Source organism: Lynx rufus, unplaced genomic scaffold (genome assembly GCF_022079265.1).
Source record: "Lynx rufus isolate CCGP_SWC_20201006 ecotype Redwood Valley unplaced genomic scaffold, mLynRuf1.p SCAF_1, whole genome shotgun sequence".
Taxonomy (NCBI): domain Eukaryota; kingdom Metazoa; phylum Chordata; class Mammalia; order Carnivora; family Felidae; genus Lynx; species Lynx rufus.
The window spans coordinates 236,040,770-236,058,726 of record NW_025814823.1 but is presented as its reverse complement, the minus strand read 5'-3'; the positions used below and the strand labels follow the sequence as shown (position 1 = coordinate 236,058,726).

The 17,957-nt window shown below is 50.0% G+C and overlaps 1 protein-coding gene across 1 annotated transcript in view; it reads left to right on the top strand.

Annotated features, from left to right (window-relative positions):
* The window catches only part of ADAMTS16 (ADAM metallopeptidase with thrombospondin type 1 motif 16), a 160,176-nt gene that overhangs the window by 40,124 nt on the left and 102,095 nt on the right, over positions 1 to 17,957 (top strand). The window contains 5 exon segments of the mRNA XM_047074474.1: positions 5,845 to 6,103; positions 9,164 to 9,363; positions 10,687 to 10,770; positions 13,223 to 13,382; positions 14,440 to 14,545. Coding sequence (XP_046930430.1) covers positions 5,845 to 6,103; positions 9,164 to 9,363; positions 10,687 to 10,770; positions 13,223 to 13,382; positions 14,440 to 14,545 — 809 coding nt within the window.

The window sequence follows — 17,957 nt, the reverse complement described above, 5'->3', positions numbered from 1 at the left end:
TTGTCATAGGCATTCAAGAATTCCCACTGAGTGGGGCACCTGGGTGGCTTAGCGGGTTGAGCATCCGGTTCTTGATTTCGGCTCAGGTCAGGATCTCACCGTCTTGGAATCGGGCCCACGTCAGGCTCCCTACTGAGCGTGGGGCCTGTTTGGGATCCTCTCTCTGTCTCTGTCTCTCTCTCTCTCTCTTTCTCTTTCTCTTTCTCTTTCTCTTTCTCTCTCTCTCTCCCTCTCCCTCTCCCTCTCCCTCTCCCTCTCCCTCTCCCTCTCTCCCCTGCTCGCATGCTCTCTCTCTCTCTCTCTCTCTCTCTCAAAATAAATGGAGAAACATAAAAAAAAAAATTCCTGATAACTTGTCATTCGACTTGATGGTATTTTTCACCACACCCAAATATTGAATTTACCCAAATTTATCCATCCATTTCTCTACGGCTTCCTGATTTTGTTTCCCGGTTACAAGTGTCTATACCAGAATTACAAATATATATATTTTATTTCATCTTTTTTACTTTTTATCATTCTTTGCTGCACCTGACCTGTATTTTGGTGAATAAGGGAGAAAGAAGAAATCTAGATTTATTTTTTCCAAAGAGCTGACCAGTTTTCTCAAGATTGTTTATTGAATGATTCCCTTTCTTCCTACTCTCTGAAAGACTTCCTCTAATGTCAGCTATGTTTTCATGTAATTGTGGATGCGTATTCTGTTTAATTTATTTGTCTGCAGGGATCCAACAAGTTTCAGTTGTGGGTACAACGGACTCACACAGGGGCGCCCGGGTGGCTCAGTCGGTTAAGCATCTGACTTCGGCTCAGGTCAGGATCTCCCGGTCCGTGAGTTCGAGCCCGGCGTCGGGCTCTGTGCTGACGGCCTGGAGCCTGCTTTGGATTCTGTCTCTTGTCGCTCTCTGCCCCTCCTCCACTTGCACTCTGTCTCTCTCTATCAAAAACAAATTAGGGGCGCCTGGGTGGCGCAGTCGGTTAAGCGTCCGACTTCAGCCAGGTCACGATCTCGCGGTCCGTGAGTTCGAGCCCCGCGTCGGGCTCTGGGCTGATGGCTCGGAGCCAGGAGCCTGTTTCCGATTCTGTGTCTCCCTCTCTCTCTGCCCCTCCCCCGTTCATGCTCTGTCTCTCTCTGTCCCAAAAATAAATAAAAAAAAACGTTGAAAAAAAAAATTTAAAAAAAAAAAAAAAAAAAAAAAAAAAACAAATTATTAAAAAAGTTAAAAAAGTGGCCCTCACACCATATCTGACTTTGGAACTTCAGCGTTTCCTTCACAGACAGTGCTGAGTGAGAAACAGCATCTTCTGAGTACCAACAGAGCACATGCTCTTTCCGTCCGTGCAAGTGCGGTGTGAGCGTTAGATGAACTTCCAGCGTAAAAGGATTTACGGAGCTGGCCAGGAGAGAGACGGGCCCCGGGAGAGCTCCTTGGCACAGTGAGGAGCCCACTGGCCTCTTTCTGAAAGCTTGGTTCATAATCCACCCAGCTGACGTCCCGGTGGTTACTGTGGGCAGGTGTACCATAGACATCAGATGAGTTTCCAAATGAATATCCTTGGGTCAATAAAGAACAGCTTTCGCAAGAAAACATTCATCTTCCATGGCTTATCTAACCTCTTCGGTAAGCTTGCAAACTAATGCTGAAGCAAGACAAAGGGGTTGGTTTTTCTGTGCGTTTCAGCGTCTGTGGATTATCAGGGACATCAAAACATCGGCCTTATCAGCCCTCATATTCTCTGTATTTAACGAAACTGGGGCTGACTACTTTGCTAATGAAAGTTAAGAAGACACTCCAGCTGCAGGAGGTCACCGCTGCCCAAGGATCTGGTGCTCTCAGCCTCGGGCACCCAAGCGGCGTCTTGGACTGGGCGAGCGGGGGGAGCAGGAGTGGTTTTTGAGCCCGAACAGCTGTCAGAGAACACAGGGTTTAGATGCGGAAGCCAGAAGAATAAAAAGTAAGACAGCAGGCCAGAGCACAGATGTGTTTGGGGCCATGGTGGAGTTGGGGTGCAGGGGCATTTGGGTATCGGGGGGGGAGGGGGTGTCTCGTGCTGTACGGTGAAAATCCCCCCAGAGAACTCCCTGAGTCATCAGAAAAGAATCAGCATCAGAGGTGAAGCGTATTTTACATTCTTTGCTTCATTAACTCAGCACATCTTTTTTTTGCGTCTTTTCTGTGCATCATGTGTTTAAAAGAGATTAATTGGTGAGCTACGAAGTCCTGGCAGGCAGCTAGCCCGATCCCCACTTCCTAGACGACAACGCAGCACAGAGAGGCTGAGTAAACCATCGGAAGTCACACAGGTCGCATTATTGCCGTGGATGGTGAATGCCAGGGTGTGGGACTCAGCTGGGGCTCCAGGGACACCTACTGCGCATTCTCCAGGAGCTGATGGTCTCTGAGGGGTGATTAGAAAGACAAGGAGCAGTTCACATATCAGAGAAGGTTTCTTTAAGATGAAAACTGCATTCTTTTTTTTTTTTTTTTTAAGTTTAATACATGAACTGGTTACCTTCTAAAGTGTGGAAGAACCGTTGGGTCGTGTTGAGCACATGCCGATTCCTCCTGCTGCTCCGGGGTTAATTTAAATGCAAAAGCGATGTAAGCCCGCGGGCCTTGGCTGTTCTGCAGTTCCACGTTTGTCTATTCCTTGATAGAACTGTGAACTTCAGCAGGTGGAGGTCTAGAGGACACAGAGATTCCCAGGTCATTCCCAGAGAGCCCTGCGGGAGAGCTGCCTCCCCCTTGTGATGCAGGACAAAAATTCCAGGCATTTTACCTTTCCACTGCCAGGTGGTACCTGGACCCGGGGGTCTACCCCCTACGGTGCTGATGGCTTTCTTGATAATTCACTCAGTGTACCCTCTCCCCCACCAGCAGGGACTCTAGGGCCAACGCTTAATCTCTGAATGTCCAATCAGCTGGTCTCCCCTTTCCTTTTTCTCTCCCACCCCCAACCCTACTGTTCCCTAGAGTCCCGTCTGTCCCTTTACCCAAGATCTAAGAAGTGCTCCTGCCCCCCACTCCTGCCTGTCATCCCACAGTCTGCAGACTTCCAGGCTCACACAGCAACCCCCCTAAAGGAGATTCAGCCTCGGGCTCCTAAATCAGAGGCACACTGAGAACAGGGACGCATGCATCAACCTCTTTGAGTACCTAATCAGCGTCCAGCTCGGTGTAGGAAATTATCAAAGTGACTTTGGGAAAAATCAGCCCGATTGTAAGGCTGGTGGTTTAGCATCAGAGAGTTCTAAGTGACAGCTGGACAGTTCTGCAGAGACCATTCATCGTCTTCTCAAATCAGGGCGATATTGAATAACATTTATAAGGGGTGCAAAAAATTGTCTCTAACCCCATAATCCAGCAGTGCCACTGACATTACTTATGTAAGAAAACACACGGATTCTAAAAACTTGAGTGGTGCAGAAAGGTACGAAGATGCAAGCAGGGTCCCTCCTGCAGTCTTCTCCCCAAAGACAGCCGCCCACGGCCACCCGCGATGGCTCTCACTTCTTCCAGGGAGGTTCTCTACGTGCAGACCACGCTTTTTAAAATGGACATGCTTGGGATCGCAGCATCTATTATACACTGTATAAATTTAACCCTTTTTGGAAACCCTCGAAGTATAAACCGTCGAAGCGCAGGTTCTGAACTGACTCTGATTTTGCTCAAATCCCAACTCTATTTCCTAGCCGGGTTGCCTTGGAAACAGAAGTGAACCACTGTAGTTCTCTGTCCTCACCCTTGAGAAGAGAGTAATACGATACCCCTAAAACAGAATTGCAGTCAGTGATGTAAATAAGGCATCATAAGGGCGCCTGAGTGGCTTAGTCCTTTAAGTGTTTGACTCTTGATTTCGGCTCAGGTCATGATCTCACGGTTCATGGGATCGAGCCCCACATTGGGCTCTGTGCTGACAGCGTGGAGCCTGCTTCGGATTCTCTCCCTCCTTCTCCCTCTGTCCCTCCCCGGCTTTTGTGCACTCACTCTCTCTCTCTCAAAATAAATAAGTAAACTTAAAAAAATTTCAATAAGGTATTATACAGAAGATGTTATCCACGGTCTCAGGAACTTGAGAAAAAAATGTTTAATTATGTATAATAATTATGATTATCATCAGCACATAATTATCTGATCCTTTTTTAATCTTCTGTTCTCTTCAAATATACAAATATACTTTAAAAACATTACCCTGAGGGGCTCTTGGGTGGCTTGGTCGGTTAAGCGTCCGACTTCGGCTCAGGTCATGATCTCACGGTCTGTGAGTTCGAGCCCCGCGTCGGGCTCTGTGCTGATGGCTCAGACCCTGGAGCCTGTTTCAGATTCTGTGTCTCCCTCTCTCTCTGCCCCTCCCCTGTTCATGCTCTGTCTCTCTCTGCCTCAAAAATAAATAAATGTTAAAAAAAAATTAAAAAAAATTAAAAAAATTAAAAAAAATTTTTTTTAAATAAAAAAATAAAAACACTACCCCGAATTAATTGGTAAGCCTTTAAATGATTTATTTTTATTATTTTCTCTTTTGTGCTCTTACACACAATGCTGCACTTATACAGTCATATATATTGGTCCGTGTTGGGGAGGTGCCTATACGAAGCATTGGGAAGAATTCCAAAAGGCTAACTCCTTAGACCTGATGGCACATTTTCAGTGCTAGTGGACGTGGCGGGAAACCATGGCGGCTGCCTCCTGGCTGTGCCCCAGTGACCACTTTTCCAGAACCACACTTTGCCATGGATTCTCCAGCACTTGTTACTATCAGGTTTTGAAAATATCTGTCACTCTAGGGGCACCTGGGTTGCTCAGTCGGTTAAGTGTCTGACTTCGGCTCAGGTCTGATCTCACCGTTTGTGAGTTCGAGCCCCTCATCGGGCTCTGTGCTGACAGCTCAGAGCCTGGAGCTTGCTTCGGATTCTGTGCCTCCCTCTCTCTCTCTCTGCCCCTCCCCTGCTTATGTTCTGTCTCTCTTTCCTTCAAAAATAAATAAAAACATTAAAAAAATTTTTTAAAATATTTGTCACTCTAAAAGGTAAAAAGCAGTCCCTCAATTTTGCCTCCTTTAGAATACTTTTAGTGTTTTTGAACACTACTTTTGCTCTACAGATGTCTTTTAGTGTCTTTATGAGTTAGATTTTTCCTATTTCCATAGTACCTTGCTTAGAAAGGCCTTCCTGCTACCCTAAGTAAATTGTCTTGTGCTTTCCTCTGGATTAATTTAAAAAAAAATGTCTTTATGTTTATTTGAGAGACAGAAAGAGGGCATGAGTGGGGGAGGGGGAGAGAGAGAGGGAGACCCAGAATCCGAAGCAGGCTCCAGGCTCCGAGCCGTCAGCACAGAGCCCGACGCGGGGTTCGAACCATGAACTGTGAGATCATGACCTGAGCCGAAGTCGGATGCTTAACCGGCTGAGCCCCCCAGGCGCCCCTCTTCTGGATTAATTCTAAGTTGCACGCTTCTACACCCAGTGTCACACCACGGTCAAGTTTGAAGGGAGTTCTGCAAATGACTGTTAGGCTTACAATTTGATCTTCTTGTGTGGGACCCCCCCCCCGGCACCCACACTCACATCTGAGTCTGTGTTGTGCACGTGAGCTCTCTCCTCCGTGATCTGGGTTAAAGGAACCCCCGTTCGTGCGCTGGGAGCCCCCTGTGTTCCTGGAGTCACGTCGTGGAGCTTGTACGAGGATGCAGATGGGAAGAGTTCAGGGTCTTTCCCGTCCTCGCCCTCAGCCACGGGGAGGAACAGGTGCTTGGGAGGGAATGAGACAGAAGTGATGCTGGCATCCCGGACGTCGTCTGGTCAGGAGGTGTAACCGCCCTTTCTTTCTTCCTCTCTGTTTCCAGTCGGGCATGATAAGAACACAAGAAGCCGATTACTTCCTGAAGCCGCTTCCTTCCCAGCTGGCGGGGACACCCGGGGACGCCGCCGGGGCCGGGCCCCCCTCCCACATACTGTACAAGAGATCCGCAGACGAGCGGGCTCCGGGGGCTCCCCAGGCGGTCGTGACCCAGAGGGATCGGGAGCTGGGGACCCCGCACCTTCACGGCGGCTCGACCCTCCAGCACCCGCAAAAGCGGCATTTCTGTGGCAGACGCAAGAAATGTATGTAAGGGCGATTCTTTGCGTGTGTTTAACCGTTCGGGCATTTACCTGCGCCCACGAAACGTTCAAATGTTCTTGCAAGTCGTCCGGCCGCGAGGTGGAATCAGTGCGCGGTCCTCGCCGGACTTACGTGTTGGTTCCATCGTCTGTGTGTTCCGTTTGCAAACGCCCCTCGCGGGGGACGGACAGATAGCGGTGTGTGTTTTTGTTCCCCAGACCTGTTCCCTGGGCAGGTGAGATGACGTACCGCCCAGAAATGCAGAATCCACTGGAAGTCTTCAAAGGGACCCCGGCATGTCTGCTCAGTAATTCTGTGGTTTGGAGGTCTAGATTTATGAGAGCCCACATAGGTTTTCTGCGAGGTAATTTATCTCCGTACATGTTTATATATTTTACGCCACCGCATCAAAGGGACAGGCTCCACGTGCCGTAATTCAGCTGTCGTTTATCACCAGCGCTTTGTGGAATCCTTTGTTGTGTGGTGAACGCCCCAGAGGTGATGTGACATTTGCACTTCACGTGGGAGCCTCTCGCAGTTCAGTGTTGTCTGGAATTGTCCTGGCTTCCCGCACCTTCCCCTCCAGCACCACTTTGTTAAACTTGCCCCCAGTGGGGCTCTGCGAAGCCCGTCTTCCCCTGCCGGTTTCTTTGCCTGCTGTGCCCGGCACCCTAAAACAGAGAAGGTCGCGCTGCAGGCGGAATAGAGTAGATGGCCCCAAATCGCTTGGTTCTTACAGCGGCACAGAAAGTACCATTAAACTGTCAGCACCTGTGTGTCATCTGGACCCCTATTATCCCGTGAAGAAAAGCCCGATGCTATGTTCAAGTGAGAAACTCAAGTCCAAATCGCCTAAGTCGGTGGGCTCGGTCCGCAGGAAGAGTGGGTCTGGGGACGGCGAGAGGTGAACGGAGTCTGAGAAAGTCGGGGAGACCGAGGTCGAGTGGTGTCAGAACAGGACGCACTGGTCAGCATCAGCTGCTGTGGCTGCGTAGACAGGGAGAAGCAGGGGGGGAAGGTGGCAGGGGATGGGACCGGGCAGGGTCGGGACCAAGAGGCGGGCCTCAGGCACGGACAAGGTCAGAGCCAGAATTCGTGCCGGCAGGGCTCGGTCCGGGACGGATCCCGCGTCAGGGACGAAAAGCCAAGCGCCTGGATCCTGGCAGGGCTGTCCTTCCCTCCTCGACAGGCCACACTAGGGTTCAAAGCCGATGTTGTAGCGGGCCGTGAGAAAATCCAGCGGTGTGGACCCTGCTGAAATGAAGGGGGGTCATCAGAGCCGTGCAGGCCAGTGACGCCTAGGGCACAGCTCGGCACACAGTGAAGTCATCCTGTTTGCCGTGGCTGTGCCTGTGTGTGTGTGTGTGTATGCGTGTGCACCTGTGTGCTGCCTGGACGGGCTCTTCAGAATCTCGGGGGCGGGGGGTGATTGGGGCAGGGCAGTCAGTCATTTGGAAACACTGCACAAGAAGTTTTTTATCTGAAAAATGGGAGGGAAAAGTGGCTCTTGTTTGCATAACAGAACTAGAGACGCAGAGTGCCACAAAATGCCTCTTACAAGACATTAGTGACCCTTGTGGTGCAGTTCGGTTTGCCAGATATTTCCATCCCTTCCCTGCTGGGCGCATGGCAGTTCCGTGAGCGCTTGGTGGCCGAGTGGCGGGCGGGCACAGGTGACACGCGCGGCTTCCGGGCTGAAGCATTTAATTCTCGGGACCTCCGCTGTCTGTGCCTGGGTCTTTCTGTGTTGCTCATGGGACTCTGGATGTGCTTGGAGGAGTCCCAGCCTTCTGGCTCAGTGGGGTTCACGTTTAATGAAGATTTTTCCCATTGGAGTCTCCAGCTCAGAAAATAGGAATTTTTTTTGGTGCATGTTTAGGCACCTGTGGGAAATGGCAGTCACAGGCAAATTGATTTGCTTAAAATCAATGGTGAGGATTAACCTTGTGCTCTGGGACCATGCTGCCAGACGGGACACCCCGTCTCTGACACTTCGTAGGGAGAGGCTGCGAGCAGGTTGCTCCGTGCCTCCCCTGTGCCTCGGTGGCCCATCCCTACCCGGAGCCTATCTCTACGCCAGTAGAGAGAGCTCTGAGGGGGGAGTCAGGCCTCTCTACCTGCATCAGTGTCGGTGGCATGCGATTGGTGCTTTGAGAACTTTGCCAGAATCATTATTAGCTTCCACAGGGTTCATTTAGGTTTGAAAGTATCTTAGCAGAGAGAAAATATGCGCCAGATGTGGGTACCAGCCAAAAAAAAATGGCGTCTTCTGGCGGTGCGGTCCAGGAACAGAGTTGGCATGGCTTTGAATTAGTGCCACCCGTACATGTGGGTGTTTTGAAGTCCACTTTCACATGAAACGACTCTAACCACATTTCCTGGGGCGTCCACAAAGCTGATCCATTTTTAACATAGTGTTAGCTCCCTGATTATAAATGCCCAGACGATTTTTAAACGGTGCCAAGGGGACAGAGTGTATTTTGTCTTGTAATTAAGCGAGGTAAATATTTATGGTGCTTTCTAGGAAATTCGGCTCTGCAGTGGAGTAGATCTGTGTCACCAAGTTCGTAAACCCATTTGAAACACGACAGATAGACCGGTGACGCGTCCAGACTTGGGGATGACCTTTAAAAAGAGGCCATTAACATTTTTCAAATATGACAACGATGCAAGGCACCGCGTGGTAGCCATCGTTCTGCTTTGTGGTCCGTAAGTCTCGTGCGGAGCCCATCTGACGCATCTTTACGCTAATGGTCTTTGAACATTGTGCTTCTAGAGACGAGCACGTGAAAGCCAAGGTGCCCTCTCTTTTTGTTTTAAGTCGGGGCAAAATTATAGAGAGGTAGACCTAGCAATGGTTTCCATCACACCTAGGTTGTATGAACTTCACTTACATGCAAGTTTCGCGTTAACGCCGGTTTTGTGTCACAAAGTCGTAAGGGTGACGTGGCTCACGTCGTGAACTTTCATTGTGAAAACCCAGGGTGGGCATACCCAGTTCCACTGCTGGTTTGGGGTGACGACTTTTGCTTTCGTTTCTTCCCGGAACATTCCCTCCGTAGACATGCCCCAGCCTCCCGAGGGAGACCTTTTCGTCTTGCCCGACGAGTATGCGTCTTGCTCCAGGCACAAGCGCTCTCTTCTCAAGTCCCATAGGAACGAGGAGCTGAATGTGGAGACGCTGGTGGTGGTCGACAGGAAGATGATGCAGACGCACGGCCACGAGAACATCACCACCTACGTGCTGACGATACTCAACATGGTAGGAAGCACCTTGTTGTCGAAGTCGTGTGTGATCCCACCTAATGGGCGTGGGTCTGTGTCTCAGGCACAAGAGATGGGTTTTATCTGTGATGAGCCCTTCACTCTTCACATGCTCCTGTCAAAGAGCCGTGTTCAGAACTCCAGAGAACAGACTGGCCCTCTCTGCGAGCGGGCAGCATGGTTTGAGGGGACCAAGGTCTTCATTTACCAGAAATCTGTATGAGGACCCCGAGACAGTTCAGCGCAGTAAACCTGCCTGTCAGCATTGCGTGTGATTTTAGATGCCGGTATAGAAATGCCCATCTCCTTAGGAGCATTAGTGTTTAAGTATCGAATATGCATTATGTCATCTAGAGGCAGAAAAGCATCCAACCCTGTAGACTGCCATCCCGGGTAAACAGTCCCGTGTCCCAGATCGGCAGCTTGTTGTAACGAGGAGCAGCGACGAGAGGCATCTAAGCCCCACTTGGGTGGCGTAGACTCAGTGACACCTGGTTCACGGAAGACAAGATCTTGGGTCGCTTGAGTGTGTTTTGAAAATTAGTGGGGATGACAGTGTTTTGAAAACACGCCTTCTGTTCCAGCTCAGCACGTGGGTATTCCTGCTAGCATCCCTTCCGGCCGCCCGCCCCACGTGGTTTCTCATCCCCCAGGGGACGGAGGGGGCAGTGGCATCGAGACACCTGCCATTGCGCGTCCAGGGGCTGAGGACGTCAGGGCTCTGGTTTGTGCCAACGTTGCTTCTGTTCTGTTGAGCCGTTCCAGTATTCTGCACGTCGGTGCCGAGCCAGCTCGAGGGGCCCTCGCGCATCACCCTGAACAGCCACCAACGTCTGCTGTTGTCGTACCCCTTGTGGGCACCTTTCCTCGGCCATCTTCTTTCCACACTTAGGCCTTCTCTTTCTTGGATCTTCTGGGTCTCTTCCCAAGCATTTCTCTTGGGAGCTCCTCCGGAGGCCCTCCCTGGGAAAGCAAGGGGAACGCATGCCCCAGCCGTCATCGCTAGAACGCTCTGTTGTGTCCACCTGAGAGCTTTTATCACCTCGGAGGCTCGTAATACCCTCAGTGGTGTTCCATAAGAGGCAGAACCTGCCTCCCCAAACTTCAGCTCTTACTACCAGGCACTAATGATAAAGATTTAACGATTGGTCTGCCTGGCCATGAGAGATTTCTATACCTGTCTAGCAGTATAAGAAAGTCAGCATTGACTTTGACTGTGACTGTGTCACAAGACCACAGGGACCGGCCTTCACCAGCAGGACTCTGGGGGCTGGGGGAACGTCACATGTGGGGACTGACGGGGAGTGCCTGTCTTTTTCAGGTGTCTGCTTTGTTCAAAGATGGAACGATAGGAGGAAACATCAACATCGCAGTTGTAGGTCTGATTCTTCTAGAGGAAGACCAGGTATTCTGTCTTTGAAACCAGCTTCTTTTCTCCCAGAAAAATGAATGTAAAGCGATGCCCCATTTTCCTTAATGGGATCATTCTGTGGATTCCTGACTTTCCTTTCCCTCGGGAACAAAAAGCGTTTAATGTTTTGTGTCTCACGCAGGGAGTTTCTTATCAGTTCCCTTCATGATGATTTGAATTTTGTGTGCGTGCACACGTGTGTGTCTGTGCACGTGGGTGTGCGTGTGAGTGCAGAGGTGGTAAGGACTATTTTTAGGAGTCTTATTAGAAAAGTAGAACAGGAGAACTGCCTTAAATATATGGGTGGGAAACACTGGGGAGACAGTGGAAAGTGCGTCTTCAGCCACATCCCCACCGTGAGTTTTTAGGGTCCCGGGTGGGACTGAGCCCTTTCTGCGTGTTGCTAGAACACCAAAACCGCCCTCCCACCTGGCAGTGAGATCGTACTGTCAGCATTGTTGTTTTACTCTGTCCCCTCCCAACTCCTAAGACTGACCGCGCTCACCCCCACTGCCTTGGGCCACAGGGTTGTATTTTCATAGAGTCTGGATGTCAAGTTCATTTCTCTCATTGCATACAAACACCAAATTATGCCGGACTTTGGTCACAGTGGGTAAAAGCATCTCCTTTGCCTGAGTTCCAGAGTCCCTGTGTAAACGCACGGGTGGGCCCTTCAGTTCTCAGGGACGTTGCATATGAATGTTTTGTGGCGCAGCTAATGGGGGTGTCTCAGCCTTCCAAGGCTCCCCCTTCTCCTTTGCTTCATGCTGATGACGGACTCCGCCTAGGAGGAGAGAGCCCTGCACCTTGCTGCTGTCTTAGCAGGGTCTCCTGGTAGCCCCAGTTTTCTTATTTATAAAACAAAGAATTTTTTTTAGATGAAACCTAAGACCATTCGTAAGACCTGAGATGCCTCCAGACTGTAAGCTTCTGGGGCATTTCTCCTGTTCTGGGCAGAGTGGGGGGCCTGCGTGGGCAAACCTGTTTCTAGCCGGAATGGTCCGAAAGATACAACTGCATTGTCTTTGTGTGAGTGAGCATCTGGGGAGGGGGTGCAGAACTGGCAGGGCGTCTCGGGTGACAGGTTAATTATTCCTTGTATTAAATCGTTTTCACCTTGGACTTCATCCAAGCTGCAAAGAATAAGCGAGGTTATCTTTTGATCGTACACCTGTGTTAACTTTGATGCGTGCAGTGTTCCTGGAAATCAGCGGCTGAAGAATGTGAGGCATGTCCCAGTGCTGGTACACACACAGCATTTAGCTTAGCTGGCTTTGACTTTCCGGAAAGACAGAATAAGCAAGGAAAGAGAAAACCTATTCAGTGACTGAGAGACACAGAATTTAACCCGATATCTAGTCATGAATGCTTCTCCCGAGTTGTCCTGGAACCGAGCTGTTTAACCTGGCTTTCTGTGACCGAGCCACAGGAAAGAAAACAGCGTCACAGTAAATAGTTCAAATAACTCCGTGCAGCCGTCTCTGGTGGTTCCTGTCCACCCCTGCCCCCAGCCCTGATTTCTGAATTTCCCAAGCGTTCGGGTGGCCTTCACTCTAATATTGCACTGTCGCTCTGTGAGAACGTGGTGTATATGCATAAGGTGGGATGTATCCTGCCCAGTTTCTTTCTAGTTCCAGTCTGTCTTCTAGAAATAGCGCTTTACCGATTGACCGGACCCTCCTCATAAGCATGTTGCTTTGGTAGGGAAGTGACTTGATTTAGCGCTGTAATAATAAATAGCTAAGAGTGAGTTATCAGTTGGAAATCCCACTCGCCCAACTTGGTTGTGAAATCAGCTGTCTGGGTGTGTTTCCGTGCATGTTCAGAGTCACAGAGAAATGATTCTCTTGCCTGAGATAATTTTACAAGGTGTTTTACAAAGACTTTGATGCAGACGTTCATGCACAAAAGTCTCTCTTGGGGCATTGAAAATGCATTCAGGGTCAGCTCAGTGCATCCCGGCCGGGTCTGTGCAGAACTACAGAAGGGAACGGAAGCATCTGTCCAGAATCTGTGCAGGTTTTTTTTTTTAATTTTTTTTCTTAACATTTATTTATTTTTGAGACAGAGAGAGACAGGGCACGAGCAGGGGAGGGTCAGAGAGAGAGGGAGACACAGAATCCGAAACAGGCTCCAGGCTCTGAGTCGTCAGCCCAGAGCCTGACGCGGGGCTCGAACTCACGGACCGCGAGATCGTGACCTGAGCCGAAGTCGGACGCCCAACCGACGGAGCCCCCCAGGCGCCCCTCCGTGCAGGTTTTATACAAGCCACCGGCCTTTGCATGTTAATCCATGAAACAGATGGATTAGCTTGGAGACCATCCCGATCCCTCTGTGTCTTTGGAACCTGAGTTAATGGTAGGCCGCTGTGATGGCGGAGGGGTAACAGGCGCATCGTAAGGCGTTTTCTCTCTCTCCTCATGGGGTCTTGGTCTGTCTCCCGCAGCCGGGGCTTGTGATAAGCCACCACGCGGACCACACCTTAAGCAGCTTCTGCCAGTGGCAGTCTGGCTTGATGGGCAAAGACGGGACGCGCCATGACCACGCCATCTTGCTGACCGGTCTGGACATATGTTCCTGGAAGAATGAGCCCTGCGACACCCTGGGTAAGACCCTCCTGCGGAGTCTGGAGGAACACGCAGGTGCCATACTGAGCCCGAGTGGAGAGAATAGGTGCGCTGCCCTCTAGGCACTCTGGCCACGCATCAAAGTGTACGTTGATTCGCCAAGTGATTCCTTCCTAAGGAAAAGTCCCTTACAGATTCAAGAACTCCTGTCTTTTCTTTCTAATTCTTCATTTCTTCCCGGGACCTTATTGAGATAGAACTCAGCAGAAAGAGGTTCATCGTGACTGCTCGTTCCTGAAAAGGCCTGCTTACAAGGCTGGCCTCTGAGAACCAGGGTTCCCACCACCGTGCTTCATGAGCTGGCCTGCTGTGTCTACACTGCTTGTCCAGATAATGGGGCTTACACGGCATGTCTGCCTTCCTTCTGGGAGTCCGGAGTTTGGGTCCATGTGCCAGGCTGGGGTGCTATGTGATGAGCTGGTGTCTGATGAGACAGCCACAGGTTGCTGGGGGCAATTAGGTGTGTCCTCTGCGGATCCACGGGGGGAGGGCTCTGGCAGCTCGTGCCTGGTTTCTGCCACACCTCCCCCCCTGCACCTGTTCTCTTGGATGATTTTGTTCTCATCCTTTGCTATCCGTATGAAACGATACCTGTGAGTTTGACAAAGCCTGAGTCCCGGGAATCCCCCCGGCGAGTCCTTGAACCTGGGCTGGTCTTGGGGACCTCCTGATGCACCTACACCATATAGCACTTTTTTATTTGGGCTTTCTAGAACACAGATGTTTATAGACAAATGTAGAAAATCTGCTTCGCCTGCAGTGAATCCCCTTTTCTCCTTGGCCCCCATTATCATAACCTGTGATGTGAACACCACTTAGAGCCATGAATTGTTTTCCATGCGGAGAGAAGATCCCTCCCGCTCGCGTTGCAAAGAACCCTTAATGCACTTGTCCAGGGGTGTCCCAGATTTCACCACACGCAGGTGCGAACCACACTTCTGGAAAGGACGGAGGACTCATACACCTATACAATACACCCTCTTTATTTTACTGCAACAGTGCTGCCGTATATTCCTTTGATGTCTGTGTCCCGCAGGATTTGCGCCCATCAGTGGAATGTGCAGTAAATACCGCAGCTGTACTATTAATGAAGACACAGGGCTTGGACTGGCCTTCACCATTGCCCATGAGTCTGGACACAAGTAAGTGCACCCGTGTGGGAGAGTGAAACCCAGGCTGTTTTCCCTAGTGGACAATTGCCACAGAAACACTGATCGTTGGGTCAGGTCTGTAGGGGCCTCACATATATCCGGTGAGAATGTCACCGACAGGTGAGACGTGCTGTCCCTTAGGTACTTGTTATGTTTCTGTTTTGGTGCCTGGCTGTGCACAGTCGAAAGCCGTGGAAATTCCCGCGTTCCGGCCGTCCTTTCTCTGCTCTTCCTTTACGTCTCGTAGGTGCGTGTACGATTGCACACACTTGTATCAGCCCCCTCTCCTCCGTCCTGTTCTGAACTTGAGTCCTGTGCCTGGCTCTCCTTCCCCGGTGGGTTCCTATTGGGGGCGATAGTGACAAGGCCTCATATTATCAACAAGTTACCCTGGAGTTTTGCCTCCTTCCATCCCTTTTGTAACTTGCAGAGATGTTAGTTGATCAGTGCCCCAAGCAGAGTTTGGGGAGGGCAGCTCGGACCAGGCGTTGGACCTGGTAGGAGCTGGCCCTCTGCCCACATTCCCGTACGCCCAGCGTTGTCGGTTTTGAAATGGGACGGCGTCCGGAGTGAGTGGTGAGCCCGGGGCTTGGACAGACGGACGCCGCTGCTGGACGGCAGCACTTAGCAACAGCTGGCATCTTTCTGCACGAACATTTTACATTTGTTCCTGAACAACAGAACATTCCCATCAGTTAGTTACAGAAACTGTCATTCGTAACTAAGGTTTCTTGGGCTAGTGATTCTGTAAACTGCCTCAGGTCAAGGCATCCCCGTGAAGGTTTTGTTCCTTTATCGAGGCCCACGTGCTGCACCTGCTGACTTCCTGCCCTTGCCCCCATTAGCGTGAGCACCGGCAGTGAGAACACAGGTGTCTTTCTGCTGAACGACGGCTCTCCCGGAACTTTCTCCCAGAAAATGCACAACCAGGAATTGTCATTTTTCTATTTTTTTTTTTTACGTTCACCCTGATTTTACTTGCAAATCACAAGATCTGCAAAAGGCGGTGTTTGTGATTCAGTTGTTGTAAAACTGACCCCTCCATCCCATTAGAGGCCATGCCCTCTCGACCTGTCCACAGCGTGTGTGTGTGTGTGTGTGTGTGTGCGCGCTCGCGCGTGTGCGAATGCATGCACCTGTCTTTAGTGGACCCCCACGGAGCCCTGCGCACTTGGCCATGTAAACTGATGACCTGAACATGAAGCTTATATCCTGCTTCTGATCCCTTCACCATTATAGGTAATGATTGCCTTTTTCAGTACCTGGAAAATTGCCCCTATATTTTTGAACCTTTCAGTTAAGTCACAATTGTGTTTTTAATAGACTGCTAGAGTTAAAACTTCAAAACTCTCATTATTTTAACGAAATGAGGCTCTTGCTGTCCCCTGAACCATACCTGAATTTAATTAAACCATCCAGGTAAGAAATATTTAAGTCAGCGAGGGCTGAGCAGCTCAGTATTAGATGAGCAGCCGAAGCACGCGCACTGGCAATGCCCGTAGATGCCGGTGGGTCTAACAAAAGGTAAACTGGATCCGTCTGTGTCAGCAGGGATCAGTGTTTCCTTTTTTTTTTTCCTTAGGAGTCAATTAATACCGCCTTTCATCACTAGCACCGGGTCAAGATGGAAAAAGTACTTTTTTTCCCAAGCCAGATAAAAGCTTTTTAATTGCAAGTGGGACTCTGGATGGGAGGAGGGAGATGGGCTGTAGGCTTGGATGAAAGGGAGTCCCGCTCCTAATAGAATTAACCTCCGGGAAACTGTCCGCCCCTTCTGGAGCACTGGACATTTAGAGGACATCACACAAGAGACAGGAAGCGGGCGCTCTGAACTTCTCGTGTGGCCGGTGAAGTAGCTTCTGATCACATTGAGGAAATAGGAAATACACCCAGGAGATGTGTAGAGGAGTTGTGTGTGCTGAGTGGCAAAACGAGGGACAGTGATAGGAACAGTGGTAACAATCACGTAGTGGTAATGGTAGCACCTGCTGTTTGTAACACTTTTTGTGAGATCTGCAGAGCGATTTCACATGCGGCTCCAACCGTGGAGACCACTGGGGACACTCCTGTCTCCGCTTCGCCAGCGTGGCAGGTAGATGATGCCGCGTGTTCAGCAACTGTGAATGGATGAATGGACGGAATGGCTCAGGGAGGCGCAAATAGACGAACGAAGAGTATCTCAGATGAGTCATTTGCTGCGGTGACGACATCAAATGGGAAAGGGCACGGCAGGGCTCAGTGATCTGACTCCGTGGATTTTCGTTAAATTGAAAATGTACACATTTCTTCATTTCTTTATTAAGTATTACTCCATGGAGAATTACAGCTTTGGTACGTGGATCCAACATCATAACGTAAAAAGCACGCCGGGCAGTGAGCTCCGTGCAGAGTCAATTTTTTGAGTTCTGTAACCTTAAGAATTAAAAAGTTTTATATCTATTAGGACTTTTTAAAAACGTTTATTTATTTTTGACAGAGAGGGAGAGAGAGAGAGAGAGAGAGAGAGAGAGAGAGAGAGTGCAAGCAGGGGACAGGCAGAGAGAGAGGGAGACACAGAACCTGAAGTAGGTTCCAGGCTCTGAGCTGTCATTACACAGCCAGACGTGGGGCTCGAACCCATAGACCGTAAGATCATGACCTGAGCCGAATGAGCCACCCGGGCCCTCCCCCACTTTTTTTAGGACTCTTTGAAACATCCTGTTTTTACTTCTTCAGGTTTGTTTATACTCAGAGGACATCGCTGAGGTTGGAGGAGTGCTATTTTCCATGCCTTTCAGCCAGATGGTCTAACCTCTAACTCCAAGAAAGATCTCAGTCACTGTCCAGCCCATTTTTCCTACTAAGTTCAGTTATTTTCTTCTCAGGACATGTTCTGGATTATATCGAGGGATCTGTTCTATACACAGAAATGGCCAAGAACCTGTGTTTGGATTTGTGTTGGAAAGGGAGAGACAGACACAGCAACCGGAAGTGAGGGTGTGTGTTCTCCTTTAGGACGTGCGATTGAGTCGGGTTTGCTCCTAATCCATGGCGTAGAGTGAGTTTCCTGGTTAGATTCAATCACTTGGCATAGGACGTGTGGTTTGCTAGATGCAGGTGTCGAGAACTGGCACAGACACGTTGAGTGCTGAGCTACATGGTTTGGAGAATATGTCGCCTGAATGGCATGGATCCATTTGGAAAATCCTCACGTACAAAGGAAGTCGTGCCATTTGAGGAGGAAGACCCTGGGCCTGGGATTCCGGATCCACTGGGCTTCTCCCACCTCCTGGCAGTGATCAGCGTACATCACACGGTCTTCTCTTACCTAGGTTTCCATCTGCAAAACCAAGAGAGTCTGTGAGATCCTTGGCACGCGTGTGCGGGTGCAGCTGAAGGCGTATTACATGATCTGAGCATGCCT